Raw genomic sequence first — 24,014 nt, 5'->3', positions numbered from 1 at the left:
GAGAAAAGGGAACCCTCTTGCACTGCTGGTGGGAATGTGAATTGGTACAGCCACTATGGAGAACAGTATGGAGGTTCTTTAAAAAACTACAAATAGAACTACCATGTAACCCAGCAATCCCACTACTGGGCATATACCCTGACAAAACCATAATTCAAAAATAGTCATGTACCAAAATGTTCACTGCAGCTCTATTTACAATAGCCAGGAGATGGAAACAACCTAAGTGTCCATCATCCAATGAATGGATAAAGAAGATGTGGCACATATATACAATGGAATATTACTCAGCCATAAAAAGAAACGAAATTGAGTTATTTGTAGTGAGGTGGATGGACCTAGAGTCTGTCATACAGAGTGAAGTAAGTCAGAAAGAGAAAGACAAATACCGTATGGTAACACATATATATATGGAATCTTAAAAAAAAAAAATGTCATGAAGAACATGGGAGTAAGACGGGAATAAAGACACAGACCTACTAGAGAATGGACTTGAGGATATGGGGAGGGGGAGGGGGAGCTGTGACAAAGTGAGAGAGTGGCATGGACATATATACACTACCAAACGTAAAATAGATAGCTAGTGGGAAGCAGCTGCATAGCACAGGGAGATCAACTTGGTGCTTTGTGGCCACCTAGAGGGGTGGGATAGGGAGGGTGGGAGGGAGGGAGACGCAAGAGAGAAGAGATATGGGAACATATGTATAACTGATTCACTTTGTTATAAAGCAGAAACTAACACACCATTGTAAAGCAATTATACTCCAATAAAGATGTTAAAAAAAAAGCAATTGACTTTTGTATATATATAAAAAAAAGACAACTCACAGAATGTGGGAAAGTATTGAAAATCATATATCTGATAAGGAATTTGCATTAGAATATATAAAGAACTCTTACAACTCAATAATAAAAAACACAAAAACCCAATAAAAAATTGTCAATGAATCTGAATAGACACTTCTCAAAAGATGATAAACAAATGGTCCATATACGTAGGAAAAGATGCTCAACATCATTCCTCATTAGAGAAACACATATTCCAAACCACAATGATAGGCCACTTCATATCTAGTAGAATGCCTAGAAGTTTAAAAATGGAAAATGAAAAAAAGAAAAAACAAGAAAATGGAAAATGATAAGTAATGGTGAAGATATGGAGAAATTGGAACCCACATATATTGCAGGTAGATATGTAAAATGATGCAACCACTGTGGTTTAGCACGTTCTCAAAAAGTTAAACACAAAATATAAAACATATGAATCAACACTTCCAGTATTTACAGACTTACCCATGAGAAATAAAAATGTATGTCCACACAAAACTTATATGTGAATTATTTATAAATAGCCAAAAACTGGAAAACACCTTAAATGCCCACCAACTGTTAAACAGATAAAATGTGGTTTATACATGCAACAGAATGCTATCCAGCAATACAAAGGAATTAATTACTGACATGTTACATCATCAATGAACCTCAAAAACATTACACAGAATAAAAGAAGCCAGACACATAAAACCATACACTGTATGATTCTGTTTATATGAAATGTTCAAAGAGGCAAATTTACAGAGACAAAAAGTAGATTAGGGCTGGGGGTGGGAATGGGGATTAACTGTAATTGGGCATGAGGGTTCTTACTAGGAGGATGAAAATGTTCTAAAAATGATTTATGGTGATGGTTACACAACTTGTTAAATCTACTAAAAATTCCTGAATTATATTCATGAAATGCGTGACCTTTGTACTATGTAAAATGTATCACAATAAAGTTGTTATAAACACACACACACCAAAAAAAAAAAAAACCACACACAAAATACTACATGTTTTACAAGATCACAGATAAATAAGAAAATGTGAATCAAACATATCAGAAAGGCTGCCTATAGGAGTACTTATGTACAGGGAATGGCAGGGGAAATGGGAATGGAGATGAAGAGGAATTTACAAATTAATAAATAAGTTATTCTAACAAGAGACAGGTCGGCATGGAACGATGATGTTCATGAGCTGTGAATGTAGGAGTATGATCAACCCTCTGCAAATGAGATCTTAAACAAATGTAAAATACAATAAATACATTTATACTTTTAAAACTTTTGTTTTTTTAAAACAAAAGGAAGAAATCATAATTCTCTCATTTCCATTTTTGCAGACACTAAACTAAGTCATAAAAATGACCTCGAGTAACCTATATTTATCATGATTATGCTACTTAAAAAGTATTTGAAATGCAGTCAATACTCCAAAACCCACTAAGTCCTAAAGCAAGAGAAATAACATAAAATCAAAAAAGGACAAGTACTCCCTGTATGTTGTGGGCTACATATATTACTACTTCAATATCCTGTTAGATATCTATGACACTATGATGAATTTTAGAAGCATAGAACCCCCAAAAGATAATGATAAGGAAATACTGACCTCTAAGGAGTTATAACATAAAAGCACTCTTCCCAGAGTATACAACATTAAGATATTAGTCCTATGAAAAGTTCTGCCTAAAAAGGGCTCCTTGGTCAAATAAGTTTAGAAATACCACACACATATCCCCCCACTAGTGTATTCACAATATATTAGCATATTAAAATATATTAGCAAGACTTTCAAAAAATAAGTCTGCTTTAAGGGCTTCCCTGGTGGTGCAGTGGTTGAGAGTCCGCCTGCCGACGCAGGGGACGCGGGTCTGTGCCCCAGTCTGGGAAGATCCCACATGCCGCGGAGCGGCTGAGCCCGTGAGCCATGGCCGCTGAGCCTGTGCATCCGGAGTCTGTGCTCCACAACGGGAGAGGCCACAACAGTGAGAGGCCCACGTACCGCAAAAAAAAAAAAAAAAAAAAAGTCTGCTTTAATTTATAAATCCACAAAATCCTTTTTTCATGTAACATCTTTTCATATTAAGAGGAATTCACGCTTTAGAAAATGCTTCATTCAACAGATGTTATTTGCTTATAAATTAATTCAACAAATATCTAATAAACACCTACTGTGGGCCAGGCACTGTTTTAGGTGCTTAGGATTTCAGTAGTAAAGAAAACAAATGTCATGCCCTCATGGAGATTTACATTACAGTGGTTATTATTAAATGTTCTACATATGTTTTTTCCTATTATATATATATTAGTTGATAATTTTTATAATATAAATGGGCAAAAATATCAAGAGAGAGAAATAGCGAGAAAAGCAAGGAAGTACCTAAATGTACTTAGGTACAATATGTAGTACATATATGTTCAGACAGAATGGGTTAGATGAACTTATTTTCCAAACAGAAATAACAACTTAAAGACCAACAGATTACAGTCAGAATACTCATCAATAAGAAATGTTTAAAATAACTAGGTAATACTATGCAGTCATAGTCATATGACTAACATGGAAAAAAAAGTTAAAAAAAGAATGTAGGAATTATGTATGTACATTATGATTCCATTTGTTTAAAGAAGAAGATTCTCTAGAGACAGTCCTTTCAATATAAAATTATTCGTACATGAGTAGAAAATTTCTGAAGACACAAATTTTAACAATGGTTGGTTACCCCTGGAGAGCCTGAATAGATGATTAGGAGACCTTTTTTACCTTTACATATTAATTCATTTTTTTAAAAACAAGATCATATATTACTTTTATAATGAGATAAAATAAATTTTAAGACTAATTGACAGATAAGTATTCCCAGACAAAGCATAAGAGCTGAAGGGATGCAGGAGTGGTATGTTTTTTTTTTTCTAAGTTTGAGAAAATTTAACTGAAAAAGGACAAAGCATCTCTTTATAAATAGTAGTTAGGAAAATACCTCAAAATGAGGAGCTTTTGGGTGATTAGGCACATGACTTTAAAATAAAGGATTAAGAAAACGATTTGATGTGTTTTGTCTAAGAATAAAGTTAAGCAAGTAACCTCTGAACAAAGCTGAATGAGGATGATCTGAAGTATTTAAGCAACACCCTCTCACTTCAAATATTTATGTAGCAAGTAAATATAAGTTTTTCTGATTAGAAGGATTAAAACTTTATTTAAAATGGAAAATTACCTTTCTTATAAGGTGGTTTTCTGTATCTGCCACATATATGATATTATCCATTATGGCTACACCTTGTGGTGAGTTAAAAGTTGACTCTGAAAACATTCCATCTTTTCTTCCAGGGTTGGGTCCTACAAGACAAGATAGCTGTAAGACAAAATTTTTCCACTTAAAGTTATCTCAAATTAACACCGAAAAAATAAAATTTGTATTTAAAGCTGGGATTTTAATATAAATAACTTGATACTTCTACCTAAAAACTAAACTGTATCCCAAGATACCTATTTTTCTCGAGTAAGTTTTGCTAATGACAGGGCTTACTAGATAATGGTTACTAGTACACTTTAGTAGTAGATAGCAGAAGAAATTACTTTAAAAAGCATCTGAATTACCTATTATCTAGACTAGAAAGAATTAAAAAATAACTTAAATCTTTTACAATCTAGATGAATGATTTTTAACAATTTTGGAAGATAAACTCCTTTGATTACAACTGAAAATTACGAACCCTTTCCTTACAAAAATACACATGCCCATAAAATGTCACAGGAATTTCAAGGGGTTCCTAAATCATGAGGATCATTCAAGCATTTCTTAATAGTCCATGAATCCCAAGTTAACAGACTTCGTTTAAACCCTAGCTCTTCCTAGCTGATGATCTGGGCAAGTTCTGTGTGTCTCAGTTTCTCTTTTGTAAAATGGAATTAATAATATACCTAACTCATAGCACTGTGAGGACTAAATAAATTAATACAGGTAAAGTGCTTAGAATAATGCCAGGCATATTTTTGTTTGCTATTATTACTATTATTAATAATACTATTTATTACTGTTGGTGATGAGAGTTCCCTGGGGGAAAAAAAGGGAGAGTACTGTGATCACTTCAGATTGGAAAATACTGTATACTATAACCTCCTCTCATATATTCATGAGATACATTAGGCAGAGTAAAAGATCTGAGTACAGGGACACCACCACCACCAAAAATCTTTTAAAGCACATCTGACCAGTATTTCCTGAGTGTATCTGACCACGGAATTCTTTTTTAAAAATTGTAGAATAACTATAAATTTATCACAAGATAACAATATTCCTAGAAACATATTTGGAAAAGGTAGCTTGCTGATGGTTCCTCTGTTTAACAAAGGAGAATATCCATCTAAACTAGAAAATTTTAGAAATCTATTAAAAACTTTTAACCATTTAAATGTAATTTGCTATAACAGATGCTTTTTGAGTAACAACTGTCATAACTTCCTGTTATTAACCAAAATACCAAGTTGCCCAAGCAAAATAAACAATATAGAACACACACATACTCTAACAGAAACAACAAATAAGAAACAAATGAATTCAAGAGCTAAGGGAATGATACCTTGGCATACTAAGAATAGCCTCAAGACTTAGGAAACAATTAGTTTATTTTTTAGTTTATTTATTAGTTTATTTGCATCAAGAATGTTGATATCCCTACTTTATGTACTAACACTGCATGTGTGACCAAAGTAGGATTGCAAAGAGATGCATTACTTTTCTCTTTGACTAATTATGTTGTCAGATGTCAGTTCAGCCTGGTAAGCAGGATTAATAATGTACTTAACAGATTTTATTAATTATATAAGATGTCAATAAGAGCCCTTTTTAGATCAAGACCAGGGAGATATGAAAGAAAATGATCTATGCCTATATGATACTTTTATTTCACTACAACCAAATGGAATGGATTCAGAAGTATGCTTAAGTTCTTATGGAAGGAGAGAAAAGTATAATAATATACAAATCCTAGGTTATTTCATAATCTAAGACTCAACTTCCTAGGGTATTGCTGTGGTCTTAAAAAACATATGGCTAGGGACTTCCCTGGTGGCGCAGTGGTTAAGAATCCGCCTGCCAATGCAGGGGACACGGGTTCGAGCCGTGGTCCGGGAAGTTCCCACATGCCGGAGAGCAACTAAGCCCGTGCGCCACAACTACTGAACCTGCACACTAGAGCCCGCAAGCCACAACTACTCAGCCCGCGTGCCACAACTACTGAAGCCCGCTTGCCTAGAGCCCGTGCTCTGCAACAAGAGCAGCCACCACAATGAGAAGCCTGTGCACCGCAACGAACAGTAGCCCCCACTCGCTGCAACTAGAGAAAGCCCGCACGCAGCAACAAAGACCCAATGCAGCCATAAACAAACAAATAAATAAATATATATATGGCTATATTTTGATGGAAAGTGAATACTTCCATTTAAAATGCCTGAAATCTAAAATGTATATAATACTTTCATAAGATACAATACTGTGGCAGTTTTTTGAAAAAACAAGATGGGATATATGAATATACTTGAAAATTACACAAAAGGTTTCCTCCTTTTGATCTTAATGGAGTTTTTTTGGGTAGTTTTGTTTGTTTTTGAGGGAGTGAGAAGAGATTAATTCAGACACAATTAACAAAATAATTTCTGATAAAGTTAAAATCAGTGTATATTGCCCTTCTACAATTAGTTCTTATTTATAAATTTCAATTTTAATGCATTTCCTTGAACTAGTTTTTTACATGTATAATGTAAAATACATTATATAACATAATTAGCAAACTTTACCTCCAATGCTGTACTGAATTTGTCCATTCCTCCAGACGACCAAAATTCTATGATGTCCAGTGTCTGCTATTACCAATCTACTAGAAACATGGTCTACTGTTACTTTGCCAGGAAACAGCAATGGTGAAGGTGGCAAAGAATCTTTATAGAGTTTTATTCCAATTTTATTATCTCTGATCTGTCCCCTGTCTTTGTAATATTTTAAAGCTATTGAAGTATATAAAAATAATTTCTCTCTATGTCCTTCTCCAATCAAAGAAAACAACATGTTTCCACGGGGTCCAAGTATGATCAGAGTTGGCCAGCAGGAAACTTCTAGTTCTTGCCAAAGGCTGGCATCTGCATCATTAACCACAGGGTGGGTGATGTTGTATCGAAGAATAGCACTCTTAACGTTATCCAGGACTTTTTCATTTGGAAACTTAGCCGAGTGAACACCAACAATCAGAAGACCATCTAAACGGGAAAAGTTATACGTTGAACATTATGAAGTATTAAAGTTTGAATATCACCATCCACATATTAGGTTTTGGGTCATAAATAAATATAAACAGTCAGAGATTAAAAAAGAGGAAACATAGAACTAAATTAGTATCTTCAACTGCGTTTACACTCATGAATAAAAAATTAACATTTAAATCTAAATTCAAACACATATGATCAAAACCATGCAGCTATTTTAAGTTTAAAACCCTGTGTCCTTTATCTAGATAAAGCTTTAAAATAATATTCTCTATTTTCTTAGAAGATGTTGAAATTTTATAACTTTTTTCCACCTGTTTTAATCCCCTTTGAAATTCAGTGACTATGATTGCTTTTTGTTGGTATTTATTATCACATTATCCTCTTAAATTTTTCTGACCTAACTCTATTATAGATTAACATAATGAATATAAGCAAGATGTTTCCATAAGGTCTTTATTTAAAATTCCTATTGTATAGTTCTTAGAACAAACCTTGTTGTAGACAGCAGACCTGCTGAAAACTAAAAACAACATATTTCTTCTATCTAATCAATACAGTATATCAAGAAAATAATATAGGAAAAAGAAGTATGAAGTGTTAGGCTGGATTCAGAGAAAAACTCAGCATTGATTACCAAGTAACATGTTACCTCGGGCATGTTACTTCATCTCTCTGTGCATCAGTTTTCTTATTTGTAAAATGGGAAAATAACAGGAATTGCCTCATAGGTCAGTTTTGAAGATTTAAAAAGATAAATCTGTATAATAAATCTGTATAAATCTGTATATTTAGCATAGTACCTAGTTTACTGTAAAACTTCAACAAATGTTCATTATTATTATTTTTTAAAGTTATAAGTACAAAGATAACCAATAAAAGAGAAATACAACACTTCCTACATATCAAAAGAAATCAGTAAAGTAAAATAGCAAAAAAGCACATCATGTTGAGAAACAGCAAATAAAACCTAATACACAAAATAACACAATAACTATACATAACACTACTTATAAATAAATGTGAATGGGTTTAGCTCACCTACTAAAATGATTTGGATCAGAAAAGCTAAAAATAAAGATATGCACAAAGATACGTGGGCAAGTGAAAGCGACAGGAACATAAGGGTGTGATCCTGGTAGGTAGGATCTACCCAACAAGGTAGATTTCAAGCCCCAAAGCATTAAACAGGGCAAAGGAAGAAACGTTTTAATGTGAAAAGCATTCACAACAAAGATAAAACAATTAGGAATATCCATGTACCAAGCAATAAAGGAAGCAACTTATTTCTATTTTAAAAGTTTTCTTAAAAAAAAAAAAGTTTTCTATTTTTGTTCCAGTGGTTATTTTCTATTAATACTTTTTAATCATATTATAAAAGTATTAATCCCCATTTTTTATAACCTTTTGCTATCTGACCTACCATTTTTAAATGGCATCCTTTACCACTTATTACCTATACAATAATCAATAGTCTTCTGTTTCCCCTCTCTCCTTTTTCTTTCCATCTTTCTTTAGTTGCATTCTTTCTAATTTTGTCAGAATATATGATTTTATATTATTCTTCTACTCTTGGGTGATGGATTTATAGATTTAGCTAAGTTGGAATTGTTTTCCAGTATTCTATTCCCTGCCTAGCTCTGGGTTATCCTGGACCACAAGATATTATGTGAGAGAACTGGAAGGTGTTAAGGGCAGCAGCAGCCCTATCCTCTCTTGTTGGAAGACTGGTGCAGGGCACCAGGTGCTACTGCAGTTTACACACTCTGTAGCTCATCCACTGGCTCACCTCAGCGGTTGTGGGGTAGCAGCTGGGCCCCGGCAGCTGCACCAGCTCCTGCCAGATCTCCTCCCTCAGCTTTTGCAACTCCTGGGCCAGGCAAGTTTTTAGCTCCTGATGAGGGGAACAAACTTATTTTTCTGGTCACCTCATTATTTAAATTGGAAGCTTACATAGGTTCCAGTTCATCCTTACGGGTTCCAGTTCATGCGTGCAGGTTGTAGTCTACCCTTGATCTCCCCTACTTCTTATCCATCTTTCCTTTCCAACTGCCTGAACTTCTGACTTCAAATTGAGGCATCAGACACAGAAGCAACAGCTATATACATATAGACTAGTTAACCAGCTCCCACAATTACATAAAGTCAAGTGCCTTTAACAAATCCTTATTATTTCTCCTTACTCCTAGTGGTCCTTCTCCCCTGATCAAACTCTGATTCACCAAAACGCCTCATCCTCATTGGTCACAGCTCTACAAATACATGTATGAAGTCTTCATTCATCCGTCTGGAGTTTCCTTAGTCATACCTGGTTAGAATCTCCCTCAAGTAGATTCACCAGAACGGGCACATGGGCACAGTATTCTCTGAGTTCTTGGACATTCAGAACCGTCTTTCTAGGACTTCCCTGGTGGCACAATGGTTAAGAATCTGCCTGCCGATGCAGGCGATACGGGTTCGAGCCGTGGTCCACGAGGATCCCACATGCCGCAAAGCAACTAAGCCCGTGCGCCACAACTACTGAGCCTGCGCTCTACAGCCCGCAAGCCACAACTATTGAGCCCACGTGCCACAACTACTGAAGCCTGAGCGCCTACAGCCCGTGCTCCGCAACAAGAGAAGCCACCGCTCGCGCCAACTAGAGAAAGCCTGCTCGCAGCAACGAAGACCCGACGCAGCCAAAAAATAAATAAATAAATTTATTAAAACAAATTAAAAAAAACTTTCTATAACCTTGATTGATTCTTGAAAGGCAGCTGCTTAGATATACAATCCTTGGTTTGTACCTCCTTAAGATTCTTAGAAACGTTGCTTCACTGTTACCTTGCTTTGTATGTTATTTGTGAAAAGTCTGTCCAGTCTAATTTACATGTCTTTCAAAGTCATCTTTTCCTAGAGGCCCTGAGGACTTTTTTTTTAAACATCTTTAAAGTGTAATAGTTTTACTAGGATACTTCTTACCCTGTTCTGGGTATTTTCCCTGGTATCTAGTAGGCCCTTTCAATATGTAGATTTAAGGTTCCTTTTATTTCTGGAATGTCTTCTTGGATTCTAATTTTAGATATTAGTTCTGGTCAGTTGTTTTGATTTTCTTCTCCAGTCTCCAAAGTAGTCTTATGTTGGACCTCTTCTCCTAGTCTTCCAATTCAATCATTTCCTCTCTAACCCTTTTTACTACTTTTTTTTTTTAAGCTCGTTTTCAGTCTCTAAGTCTGTTTTTATATCCCTGCTTTAGCTCAATGCCCCTTATAACATTTTTACATGAATTTATTACCCCTTGGACACCCTGTAATTTAGTCTTCATCTCTAATATTATTCGGACTTTTTTCTTCTATTTCTTTTCTGGTTCAATCAACACTCATTTCTTCCTTTGTTTTGTGGGGGTGGGGGGCGCGTCCATTTCTGTTTTTAGTTTTTAAATTTCTGATTCAAGCTTTTTCATTATTCCTAAATACTTTTAGAGGATATGTCATTCAGTATGGAGGACTGTGTTATAGTTTCTGTCAACTTTTTGATTAAGTGAGAATTTTCATCAGCATTTCAACTTTGAATCACATTTTCAGCTTTTTACAGTTTTATATGGATGTGATCTGCTTTTTAATAATCCTAATCAGTTTTTGGACAGAGCTCTTAGTTTGAGAGTGCCCTCTTCTGACAGTCCCCCTTTTCTGTGCAGTCTCTTTTCAGATAGCGCCGTTGGAAGAAGGAGTTGATGTGTAGATTCTTTTGTTTCTGCAGCATCCTTAACTTTTCCCTCTTATCTTCTTCGTTCCCTTCAGTAGACTATCTCCAAGGGAAACTACACACACCTCTACATATCTGATTCTCTTCCAGAAGCGATGCTTCTCTGAGGCTTCTGTTCCCAGTCCCACACTCTTTCAAGAGCTAGTACTATGTTCTAGTATATCCAAACCTGTGTTCAGTATTTTGCACTTAGTGTTGGAGTTTCTCTTTCTGCAGGTAAGGGGATTACTCTTTTTGTGCTTTGCCTAAGTCCTCTGAACCACTTTCTTTTTTTCATGGAGTCTTTTAAGCCTCCTCCATTTCTGTTCTCAGCACCTGCTGGCTAGTAGCAGCAGGATCTTTAATGGAAGTAAGTTCATTTCACAACTTACAGGTAATTTGAAGGCCATGATATTCTCTGTCTCCTAGTATTGCTGAAGGTAGGATCAAGTGTGGTTCTATTTACTCTCCCTGTTGTTTTTATGTTTGGGGAGCGGGCGAAAGAGACATGGGGAGATTCAAAATTAGGTAGCCACCATTCTCCTCCAAACCCAGAAGTAGCAGAGATAGATTTTTGTTTTTAACATCAGGTTTACTGAGATATAATTTAAAGTAATTTTGTACTTTGATAATTTGTTAATTGAGTAAATAAATATAAGTGAGTCCTAAAACCAGCCTCTAACTTAATGGAGAAGAACTAGAAGTTTTCCAGTAAGATAAGGAACAAGGCAGAGATGTCCACTGCTTCCACTACTATTTAACAATGAGTAGGAAGGGTGATAGTAGACAACGAAATCAGACAAGAGAAATCAGTTATAGGCGTAAGAACTGGAAATTTTCTTTGCAGATAATATGATAGTATGTTAGGGAAACTCCACAGAAGCAATTACAAAACTAACCCAAATAATAAAAGATTCAGGAAGTTGTGGAATATAAAATTAACACACAGAAATCAATAGACTTTATATACCTACATAATACCCAGTTTTGGAGGATATAATGGTAAACAAAACCCCATTTACAATAAATAGCCATAAACATATGAAAAGAGTTGTTCACCTCCACTCTAAAATGCAATTTAAAACTACACCGAGATACCATTTCTCATATACTAAACCAGTAAAAATATGTCAACACATTTTACTGGAGCGGCAACGGGGAAAGAGACACCATACACTGTTAGTAAGAATGCAAACTGAGGGAATTCCCTGGCAGTCCAGTGGTTAGGAGTCTGCACTTCCACTGCAGGGGGCCCAGGTTTGATCCCTGGTCAGGGAACTAAGATCCCGAAAGCTGTGTGGTGCAGCCAAAAAAAAAAAAAAAAGAATGCAAACTGGTACAGTCCTCCTGGTACCGAACATGGCAACATCTAACAAAATTGTATATACATTAAACTTTGACCCAGCAATCCCACTTCTAGGAATTTACCCTTAAGATATACTACCAGCAGTACAAAAATGTATCTGCAAGATTATTCACTGTTTGTTAAATATTATAAACAAAGTAAGGGCCAATACACAGGATAGGAGAGTGGCTGAATAAATTATGGTACACACAAAGTACTATGCAGCTACTAAAAGTAACCAGGAAGTTCTTTATAAACTGATATGGAGTGACTACCAGGAAAAATGTCACATGATAAAAGTGAAGTGCACAAAAATGTCAATAGTGTGTCAGTTTTTATGTTAAAAAAAAGAAGAAATTTAAAAAAAGAAAAAGAATGGGTAAAAGAAAGAATGAGAACGTAGGAATAGGCAGAAGAAATGGGTGGATGGATCTATACTTTCTGTATAGTTCTGACTTTCAGACCATGTTATAATTTTGCATACTCGAAAACAAAATCAACAGAAATGGAGAAAGGGGGCCTAAAAGTACAAACAGAAACAAATGAATCTAGCTATATTTCAAATGAATAACATAACCTCATGGGGGGTGAGAGGGACTACTTTAAGTAATTTTTAAATTAGTTGGGAGGGACTGGAAGCAAAGACACCCCAACAGCAACAAACACGTCTAGTGCCCGGATCTTGGTTTCTCAAAACCATTCCCAATGTTCAATACTAAAAGGAATGAGAGCTCCTTGGAGAAGAGGCTGATTCAGAGATGGGGCTGGGAAAGTAGAAGATGAACCCGGAAATATTTTGTTGTGACAAGTAAAGAAGTGCTCAGAGAATGATAAGGACATGTCAGAAGGACACAGGTGATAGCTTGAAGGGGATCCCATTAGTCAAATACAGAAAATTTGAAAATCAAAACAAATGATTGATGATTTATAATAACAAATTAAAAAAGAAACCATGAGTTGAGTCCAAATATATTTTATATATATAATATATATACACAATATATACCTTATTACTTCAAAAAATGTATTTTTTTCCTTTGGTCAATATATCCCAACACTTCTTTGAAAAAGTGATGACTGAGGTGAGATCTAAATGATGAGAAGATGTTAACTATGTGAAGAGAGCAACAGAGGAGATTTCAGGAAGAGAAAACAACACATTGAAAAGTGGGACAAGACAGAGACTGAAGAAGGTAAGCGACTAAACACAGAGAACAAAGGGGGAGCATGGGACAAAACAAGAATAAACATACAGATAGGGTCAGTCTCGTAAGTCATAATAAGGATTGAGATCTTTTTCTTAAAAGCAATGGAAGTCAGATGGAGAATGAAGTGCAAGTCTCAAAGATACTTCAAACTAAACTCACGAACCTCCCCTCCAAACGTCCTTTCTACAGCGTTTCCTGTCACCAAATGGCACCACCGTCTTTCCAATTACACAAGCCAGAAACCTACCTAGGATATCTCTGTGATAACCAACCAGCCCTCTCTCATCACCCATAGTTAATCCATGACTGAGTCCTATTGATCTTAACAGCTATAATGGGCTAAGCTATTATCATATCTCACAGGGAGCACGACAGCCTTGTCACCAATCCATTTCTTGTCCACTAATTAGTTGCCCACCCAGGAGATGAACTGATCTTTAAAAAACACAAATCTGATCACATCACCCTCTGGCAGAAAATCCTTCCTAGGCTTTCCCAATGGAAAACCACATGAAAAAACCACATCTCACCTCTCCAGCATCTTTTTCCACTCTTCTTCCCCTCCCTCAGGGTACTGTAGAGACCAGGACTTTCTTAGTTCGTCCAGAATATCATTATTCCTCTTGCTTTAAAGCCTTGACGCATAGTGTCTCTCTGCCTGGAACCTTCTCACCTAGTAAAGTCATACCTGTCTTTTAGATCTCAGCTCAATTTTTACTCTTAAAAAAGCTTTCTTTAATTCTTCCAGATTAGAGTAAACCTCATTATTTGTTTTCATAGCAGTCTGTAATTTTCTTCTTCTTTTTTTTTTTTTTTTTTGGCGGTACGCGGGCCTCTCACTGCTGTGGCCTCTCCCGTTGCGGAGCACAGGCTCCAGACGCGCAGGCTCAGCGGCCATGGCTCACAGGCCCAGGCGCTCCACGGCATGTGGGATCTTCCCGGACCGGGGCACGAACCCGTGTCCCCTGCATCGGCAGGCAGACTCTCAACCACTGAGCCACCAGGGAAGCCCTATAATTTTCCTTCTTAGCACTAATCAGAAATTATAAAAATATTTGTGTGGTTATTTGATTGTAAGTTTTCCCCTTGTTACACTGTAATTCCTATTAATTATTTAGGGATCATACACTATTTTATTATTTACCAGCATAGTGTCTCATACATAATAGGAAATGAATGGACAAGACATAAACACTGAAGAAACACATTTGTACAATATATAAACCACATTGTATATGTCTAAATAGAATATCTATATTGATCTACATACAAGGACAACTGCCAAATAGCTATGCATCTCATTTTTTCAGTGTCAACAACCTTAAAGAAACCTTAAGAAATTTTTCTTAAGATATTTTGCTTGTTCTATTAATCATACAGAATAAAAAACAGGATGTAAAAGATTCTTCCCTTTATGGATCTTTTGCCAACACATGGATCAAAACTACTACATTTAAAATAAAACATGGAAAGAAGAAAAGGAAGAAAGAGAGACGAGAGGGAGAGGAAAAAGAAAGGGAAAGAGAAAAGGTAAAACCAAATAAAAAGAATAGCTGCTTCTAAAATATTAGTAATAAAATAACTTTTTAAAATCATTTAAGAAACTTCAGGGAATTCCCTGGCAGTCCAGGGGTTAGGACTCCGTGATTCCACTGCAGCGGGCATGGGTTCGATCCCTGGTCAGGGAACTAACTACAAAGGTCTTATTTTTCAGAAACGTATAGACATATAAATACAATTATGCATGGTAATATATAACATTTAAATATAGTATATAGCAAACAGTACAGTTTAATCACAGGCAGTATAATAACTTAGTTCAATGCAAAAACTAAAAATATTTGAGGAGTTTTAGATGTTACAAAACCTGTAAATTGAGGCATTTTGAGATCTAAAAGACGAGCATGACTTTACTAGGCAAGAAAAGATGAAGGCAGGTCACAGAGGCTAGAATACCCCGAGGGGAGGGAAGGGAAGAAGGATGTGGAGAGATGGAAACATGAAGTAAAAAAATCGGGGGCTTCCCTGGTGGCGCAGTGGTTGACAGTCCGCCTGCCAATGCAGGGGACGCGGGTTCGTGCCCCGGTCCGGGAGGATCCCACATGCCGCGGAGAGGCTGTGCCTGTGAGCCATGGCCACTAGGCCTGCGCGTCCGGAGCCTGTGCTCCGCAACGGGAGAGGCCACAACAGTGAGAGGCCCGCGTACCGCAAAAAAAAAAAAAAAAAAAAAATCAAAATCACCCAAACACTACATTAAAGCAGAGATGAGAAACATATGTGAATTTTTTTTAAATTTCAAAAACTGACATTTCCCTGTGTCTACATTAAATACTCTGAAAGTTTGCCATAAATCAGCCAATATTTTCATCATACTTTATTTAAGAACAAAGAATAATCAGTATATGGGGTGCTGCAGAAAGAAAGAGTGAAGTGTGTACAAAAAAGAGTTAACATAGCAGGCCCCTCTACTATTCTTTCAAAGATCTGCTTACAGGGCTGGTCCTTGCCTGTATTTCGGAAGCGTTCCCATCATTCCCAGAAATGATGAGAGCAGCTCACAAGGCCTAAAGTGCTGGGTGCTGTCTCTAGTGAGCTTCCCTGGTTGGCAACGTCCAAACTCGCTGTAACAACTCTTTGCTGGGGGAATTAAGCACCTCCTACGCGACTCCACCAAGAGAGGACTCGGCTTGCTCCTGGCCTCCCCTGGATTCAGCCCCAGGCGTTTTTTCCCTTGGCTGATTCTGCTTTGGGTCCTTTTGTTGTAATAAATTATAGCCATGAGCACAGCTACATGCTGAATCCTGTGAGTCCTCCTAAAGAATTATTGACCTGGGGGTGGTTTTGGGAACTCTGACACAGAGTAAAACTGTATATTGACTCATTAAAAGGTTTAGTTTCCCTATAAATTAGAAATACATTCTTCTAATTTTTAATAAAGTTAAAAACAGCATATACCATATAATGAGAATACCAGCGTTTACTCAGCAGTGTTATGGCATTTAGGTTTTTAAAGTCTGATTTAATTATATATTAACATTCACCTAGCAAACACATTTTAAAATATGCCAACTTTTCCTACTAGATGTTTTCTTATAAAACAAGTCCTTTTCAGGGCTTCCCTGGTGGCGCAGTGGTTGAGAGTCCGCCTGCCGATGCAGGGGACACGGGTCCGTGCCCGGGTCCGGGAAGATCCCACATGCCGCGGAGCGGCTGGGCCCGTGAGCCATGGCCGCTGAGCTTGCGCGTCCGGAGCCTGTGCTCCGCAACGGGAGAGGCCACAACAGAGAGAGGCCCGTGTACAGCAAAAAACAAAAACAAAAACAAGTGTTTTTCCTTAGATGATAGCCATTGTGCTAAATTTGGGTATTATATATCATTAATGTATCCAGCATAAACAGGTAAAAGAAATTAGAAACCCTCAAGGAGAAACCAGAACCATTCATTACTATTAAGTATCTTTTTACTTTTGCTTTAGATCTTTGGCATTTATAATTTCTTTTACGCTATTGTGAAAGTGATACTGGTCACCATTACAAACCAGACTTTAAAAGCTGTTTACAGAGGAAGGAGATTGAGTATTAAAGCGGGCTTCTTTCAGAGTGTTTTTGAATTAAAATGCACTTCCTCACTCAGCTGAGCATTTCCAGCTTACTGATAAAATGAACTGAATATTTCATGGAATAGAAACAGGCTGCTTAATGTCTCTTCAAGAACATAAATAGCATTGCTGAAGATAAATTCAGAAACATCAGATAGTAATGAAATAAGACACAGCATCATGATAAATTAGGAGATTGGAATTAACATATACATACTACTATACATAAAATAGATAACTAACAAGGAACTACTGTATAGCACAGGGAACTCTACTCAATATTCTGTAATAACCTATATGAGAAAAGAATCTGAAAAAGAATGGATATATACATATATATAACTCATTCACTTTGCTGTACACCTGAAACTAACACAACATTGTAAATCAACTATACTCCAATAAAAATTTTAAAAAAAAAGACAGCAACAAGAAAGCAAATTTAGTGACAGCCTACTGAACTTTCATATGATAATCTCTAGGTATGCCTGCTTTTGTGAATATGAACTGAACTCATCTTCTAAGCAATACAAAAATCTTTTATTTCTAAGTTACCAGCATTTTCATACAGCAGCATAATGAAGTAATGTTTCTTTGAAATTACAATGTTGAAACCACTTACAAAGTATTTTACTTTTCAGAAGTGTATTTATATATAAAAAATAGTTATTATTTTTTGTCACAATGTGTTATAAAAATATTTTCAGTAAACTGGTAAAGAGATTGTTAAGGATCCATTCTAAGAAGCCACTGAATTTGCTTCAGGTATGGGGTTAACCAATTAAGTTAAACAGTCCATTAGGGGTGATCTTAAGTAGGAAATGGTTAACTTTGGGATTTTTAACCCAGTCTGTAAGTGCCATTCTGAAACACAAATCGTACTGTCATCCTCCTCTTAAACAAGTAAATCAAAAACAACCTTGAACATCTCTGTACTTTCAGTGGATGAAAAAGTCCATTAACTATTAAGAACGTTATACAAAGCCCTTCGTAACGCAAGTCTGAACCTAATCTGCCTTCCTCCCCTTTAACTCTTCCCAGGGGCCCCTATAACCTTGCGACACTGAACTATTTACCACTCTCCAAACCTACTCTTCTGTGCTTCCCTCCTTGTTTACCTGTCACTTCCTCAGCCAGGAGTGTCCCTCCTGCCCCATTTTCATTTTCAGCTGCACTCCTGCTCATTTTTCAAGTTCCAGCTTAATTGTCTCCTTCTCTTGAGAAATATTTTCCAAAGCTTCCAGGCAAAGCAAGTTGGTCCTTTCCCCATGTTCCATAATGCTTTAATTCAACTTTGTTACATATTTCCCCAGCAGTTAGAGTACCCTGCACATAATACTCAATAAATGTATTTATTACATGGACTTGAACAACACACGTAAGTATCCAAAACCTAGGAGATAATGAAATACTCATGTTTCTTAAATATAGATGAATTTTTGAAAACATGGTTTAGCGATTGGGAATATTTGAGTTCTTGGTGAATCTCACCCATAGGCAATTCCAAGATACAGCCCGTTACAATTTAAAAGCATCTGAAGCTTCACCTGCACTGAAGGTTTTATCCAACACTCCTTTTTTTAAACTAAGTTTCAAGAAATCCTTCATTTTTGTACATGTATACTCTATTCTCATCTTTACTCTCACAAGATCAGTAACCCCCTCTTCTTTTTAGTCACTGCAAAGAGGACAGCTTCAATTAATTTAAGCCTAATTAAATGGAACCTTTAATTAGTTTCATTTACCCCATATGCTCTCTTTTTAAAAAGAAGTAAACAAGAAAAAATCTGAAAAAATGTCAAAGTTCTAAAGAAAATACTAAGTATAACCTCTTACATTTTCAGAATTTGTAATACCATAAAAAAGGATTTCCTAGTGTGCTTTGGAAAACATTAACCTTTATAAACAATTTTTAAATAAAGCAGGGTCAAAGAAAAAGTATGTTATAATATTTTGCCTTCCAAAATATTAGCACAGGTAGTAGTTTATGTCATTTGAGATTAAAGGAAGCTTATTCATATTTCCTAATAAGAACTTTAAACCTTTTTATCACAACAAGAAGAATATAAAATTAGTCACACATTTCATTTTTTCTTTTTTTCATAGAACAAATTTAGGTAAGTCCAGGTATACAAAATGACCTTTTTAAAATACTTGATCATGAAAAAAGTAAACTATGTCCTATCTTTAAAGAAAGACCATAGACTAAATGCTGGTTCTTTAGGAAGGCAAATCCTCATCACTAAGCTTAACTCTTCATGAAAAGGTACATGGAGTCCTTAATTCATAGATTAGAAATTACTTTAGAATCACTGAAGTCTTGCCGAATGTTTCATTCTCCTATGAGCAAAATGAGTCAGCTACTCTTCCAGTGACTATGCCAGGACAGACTGTTAGAAACCAATTAAAGGGCAGATACCTTTATCAGAGTATGTGTGCTCTAATGCATGAAGATCAGGCAACAGGTGAATACAGTTTATGCAGCAGTAGGTGAAGAAATCAAGGACAACCACTTTTCCACATAGATCCTTGTAGACAGAAATAGATTCTTCTGTGTTCAGCCATTCTAATCCTGAAATTTACACAAAATAAAAAATGATTAAAGGAAATGATCAAGATAATTTACTTAAAACTTTCTATTAAAATGTGAACAATTATTATTTCTAAGGAAGGGACTGGCAGGGCAGGAAGGGAGTGGGGAGGTAGAAGATGAGAAAGCTACTACTATGAGACAGTCTGCAAATATAGTAAGAAAAAGCTACTAAATTCTTTCAGAAATGGTATATTAGTCTGTGTGTGAAAGGAAGTAAGATTAACATATTTAGGTAAAAATAAGAGGAAATATCGAATATTAAAAGGACTTAAGTACATGATTAGGTACAAATGGGCTACTGAGAATGAAGGTCAACCTTAAGAATAAATATCAAAAAACAGTGTTAAAATATAAGGATAAACATACAAAATACCTAAGTCAATTTCATAAAAGAGCTGAAATGCTCTGGATTTGAATGAGACCTTAAATACAAAATATTTTAAATGCAAAGTTAAGCAAAACACACTGCTATTATTATAGATTTCATGGAAGCAACATTAATATTGAAGAAGAGCATGTTCCCTTCCCTCCAAAGAAAAACAGAATCTCATTAATCTGTGCTTTTGTAAATTAGAATTTATAATTACTTGACCATGATTTACAATTTTAACTATGCACTATGAAGAAAAATTTTGTTAAACAAAAGTAGATTAAAAGTACAGCATCTCTGTTTAACCAATTTAAGGAAACAAAGATAATGAGTTTGTTGCTTATAAGTAAATAAATGCAGATACTAAAAGTATTAATTATAACTTGAAGCAGGTATTTGGAAATATTTTATAGAAACTGAAAGCCAAAGCTGGGTGGAACAAATGAATAATAACAGCTAACAACTAATAACAGCAACTGAAGTTACTCAATTAAAACAAAATTCTAAAAAAAAAAAAGTCTGCAAATCAAACTAATATTTCTGCCAATTAGTCACACCTAGTGAGGTTTAGGATACAGTGAGGTCTTAAATATCCATTTTGATAAAGTTTTAATAGTATGCCAGATCAAGTGACCCTATAAAACTTCAAAGTAATTATGTATATTTCAAATCCTAATTTTAAAATATTTATGACTTTGTCTCAAATTTATTTTCTGTAAATAGTCAAGTGACTTAGATTGGAGAGGCAGGGAAAGTATAATTACATGTCACTTATTGTGTTAGGTGCTTACCAGACTTAATAATTCACCTTATAATAACAATAATAACAATGAATATAACTTTAAAAGCTGCTAATAATGACATTTACTGAGCTCCCCTATGAAGTAAGAACTTTAGATACACTGTAGAGTCTGCATAATAAACCTGAAAGGTAAATAATTGCTTCCATTTTATAAGTGAGAAAAGTAAGGCTTGGCAAAGTCAACTAACTTGCTCAAAATCATGCAACTGACAAATGGAATAACTGGGATTTAATTCTGGATCTGTCTGAATCCATCCATTATACCACACAGCTTCTCATAAAACATGTTTCTTTGAAGAAATTAACAAAGCACAGTGTTTCTGAGTTATGTTTATGACTTCCTGATTACAGTAACTGATAAAGAAACCAAGAAAAAACTCACATCTAGTATTCTGTTCTCAATAATCAGGTCCAGCAGAAAATTTGTGTCAAATATGAAGCCTGAATATTTTGTTGTATTACGTATGAGTCACAAAGATCAAAGCTCATGGTAATAAAATACACTCATCGTAGATGCAAACAAGAAAATAAAAACACTGGCCCAAATCCTAGCTGCTGGCATGCCCATTTTACGACAGGGTATGATATATAACTAACTTCTTACAGACTTTAAAAAAAAATACACATTCATGTATATAAACTTTTAAAGTTTCTTTGATGGGATAAGCACTAATGCACCCAATTCTTTTGATAGAATTCCACAATAATTCAAGTCCAGTATAAGATTAATAACAGATAAAGTAAGCACGTATGAAGGCGAGAGCAGAAGGCTTCGAAAGACGAGGCTGCCGTCAGAGGCAAGGTTCCAATAGACCTCCCATGAGATACTGAACCCTGCCACATCGAACCAATTAACTATACATGTGGTTTCAGTGTCATGCCAGGAGGCACGCCAACACCACCAGCCAAAACAATGCCAGTCCCAACCAAAGAAGGTAAAGTTCGGTTTCATTTATCATAGCAAGATGAGCTTCACAAACAGCACTGCTGGGACTATCAGTTCCCTCGTGCTCCAAACATTCACAGAGCCAGGATTCAAACCTGGAAACTGGCCATAATTGATTCAGATTTTTAAAATTACAAGGTTCACGACTTTGAACGTAAGAGTGTGACACAGTTAAGAAACCGGCCGATGCAGTGCGGGGGAGTGCGGGGGGCGGTGTCTGTATAATCCAACTCTAGCCGTTCTCAGTTGTGAGGCCCTCGGCAGACGACTTAACCTCCCTGTCCCCGAGACTCAGTTTCCCAACTATAAAATAGGGCTAAGAAGAGCACCTCAAATAGTTTGCAGAGAGGATTAAATAAGATAATACCCTTGTGTTTAGGGCTGTGTGTGGCCCATAAGAAGTGATCAATAAATGGAAGCTAGGATGAGGCACAAAGATGATGACGATGCTGGGCAACCAGACTGAATGGGCACGGACACTGGAATCACTGCCAACAGGGGTCACGAAACAGTCAGGGAAAGTCTATTGAGTTAACACACGGCCCGGGCAGATAGGGAAGAAACAGAGACAAAGATGCATGTGCCCGCCCTCCACAAACCCCCGGTCCGCTGCCGCCGCCGCCGCCGCCGCCTGGAGACAGAGGCTCGGCTGGGCGAAGCGCCTCTGCCCGGCGCGGCCGCAGAACCACGCCTCGCCCACCGCTTCAGGGGAGGGCGCCGTCCCCGAGGAAGGGGAGGTTCCGGGAGGGGTCCCCACCCCGAAGCCAGCCCCTCACCTTCCGGAAACTCGGGCACTGACAAGTCCTGCTCCCAGCCGTCCACCTTCTGCAGATACTGGTAGACCAGGCTGTCCTTCTCCTCCTGGGTGACGGCATCGAGCAGAGCGTACTCCAGCGAGGTCTGAGCCGGGAGCAGGCCCGAGAGGCTGCAGCTCCGGGCTCCGGGCGCCGCCATGTTCTCTCCGGACGGTCCAGAGGCGGCCGCAGAGCCCGCGGGACGGTCTCGTTTGGAGGGAGAGGGACTTACGGTCCTCTGGTTTCAAAACCGCACATTCGCCTCACTCTCCACCAGCCCCACTCCACGCTCACAGCACTTTTTTCAAATGCTAAAGTACAAATTGACGCAATTCCCCGGCACGTAATTAAACTACCGTCCCAACCTACCCCGCCCCTTCTAAATCTTCTCGCCGCAGCTGAGCCTGGACATTCAGAGCGCCAGATTCAACACGGAAAAGGCTTCTGGGCCAGCGTTCTAGAAGCTCCAAGAGAACAATTCCCCACCCTTCACTTTGGAAATTAGCAGGTTTTAGAACTAAAACAAAACAAAATAAATCCGTAGGATTTAAAAGGGCCCTAACTTTTTTCTTTTTAAAGTCTCACGTTTAGACCAGGATCAGCTGATTCGACACAGCATTGGGAACGCGAAGCTGTTCCCGCCACGGCACGAAAGGTAAAGGAGTAGGCTTCTTAAAGTTGGGAGTGACTAGCCGATGGCCTTGGCTTATATGCAAACGCAGCATTTTGTTACCCTGCAGTGCTGAAAGTGCGGGTGCGAATAGATTGTCAGCCAAGCAGGGGGAGGGGGCACGATGGGAGCGGACGCAGCTGGAGCTACTCCCGAGGCGCGAGGGTGGCAGGTGGGCGACCGCGGGGATCCCTGAGGGCCCGGCCTCTGTCTTCAGAAGTGGAGAGCACTGGTGGCTTTTGTGGAGCGAGCTGTGCTGGCAGCTCCCTCGCTCCCTTCCCTGGAGGGGGTGAGGGCCCACTCCGCTGGCCTTGCAGCTTTTAATGCCCAAAGAGGCGGTCGAGCCGGTGGGAGGCATCAGGCAGGTGAAGCTTGGTTTTGAGGCTGCTGGAGAGAGAGCTGATCGCCTTCAGGCAGACTACCTCTGGAGTCTGGAGATAGGAGTGTGGGTGGCCTCAGTGCAAGCACAACTTCACGTACTTGAATTTTGTTTGTTCATTGTGCAGTGTTTGTTCGTTGCCGCTGGAGGAAGATACTGGATTGACCCAGGAAACTGAAGTTGTCGAATATCCACCAGTCACGGATAAGGGCGCGTTTTTTTTTTTTTTTTTTTGCTAATCACACACATTTGATTATGGTGTGACTAGTGTTACTAGCAAACTGAAGTAGCCATTAAGTGTTTGGAACACCTGCTGAGCCAGTTGCCCAGGGGCTGTGGTTGGGTTTGTGAATTATTTGGACAATTGTCCAGTTGAAAGAGAGCTGACAGGAGCTTTATAACAATTTTACGAAGCTCCTTCTAAGATTGAACTGTTAAACCTATACTTCCCATTGGGGTTTAGTGTTCAAAGTATTACTGACACTACTTTTTATGAATCA

At 37.4% G+C, this 24,014-nt stretch overlaps 1 protein-coding gene across 1 annotated transcript in view; it reads right to left on the bottom strand.

The window, feature by feature from the left end:
* Positions 1–22,792, bottom strand: part of NHLRC2 (NHL repeat containing 2) — a 60,782-nt gene extending 37,990 nt beyond the window's left edge. The window contains exons 1-4 of the mRNA XM_060125726.1: positions 22,448–22,792; positions 19,380–19,532; positions 6,625–7,080; positions 4,043–4,164 (exon numbers count right to left, since the gene is read on the bottom strand). Of these exons, the coding sequence (XP_059981709.1) occupies positions 4,043–4,164; positions 6,625–7,080; positions 19,380–19,532; positions 22,448–22,625 (909 nt within the window). The 5' untranslated portion in view covers positions 22,626–22,792. The remainder of the gene's footprint in view (positions 1–4,042; positions 4,165–6,624; positions 7,081–19,379; positions 19,533–22,447) is intronic.
* Between the last annotated feature and the right edge of the window lie 1,222 nt (positions 22,793–24,014).

The sequence above is a fragment of the Lagenorhynchus albirostris genome, chromosome 16 (assembly GCF_949774975.1).
Source record: "Lagenorhynchus albirostris chromosome 16, mLagAlb1.1, whole genome shotgun sequence".
NCBI classification, from domain to species: Eukaryota; Metazoa; Chordata; class Mammalia; order Artiodactyla; family Delphinidae; genus Lagenorhynchus; species Lagenorhynchus albirostris.
Note: the sequence above shows the minus strand (reverse complement) of the source record. Positions and strands in the feature narration are given on the sequence as shown.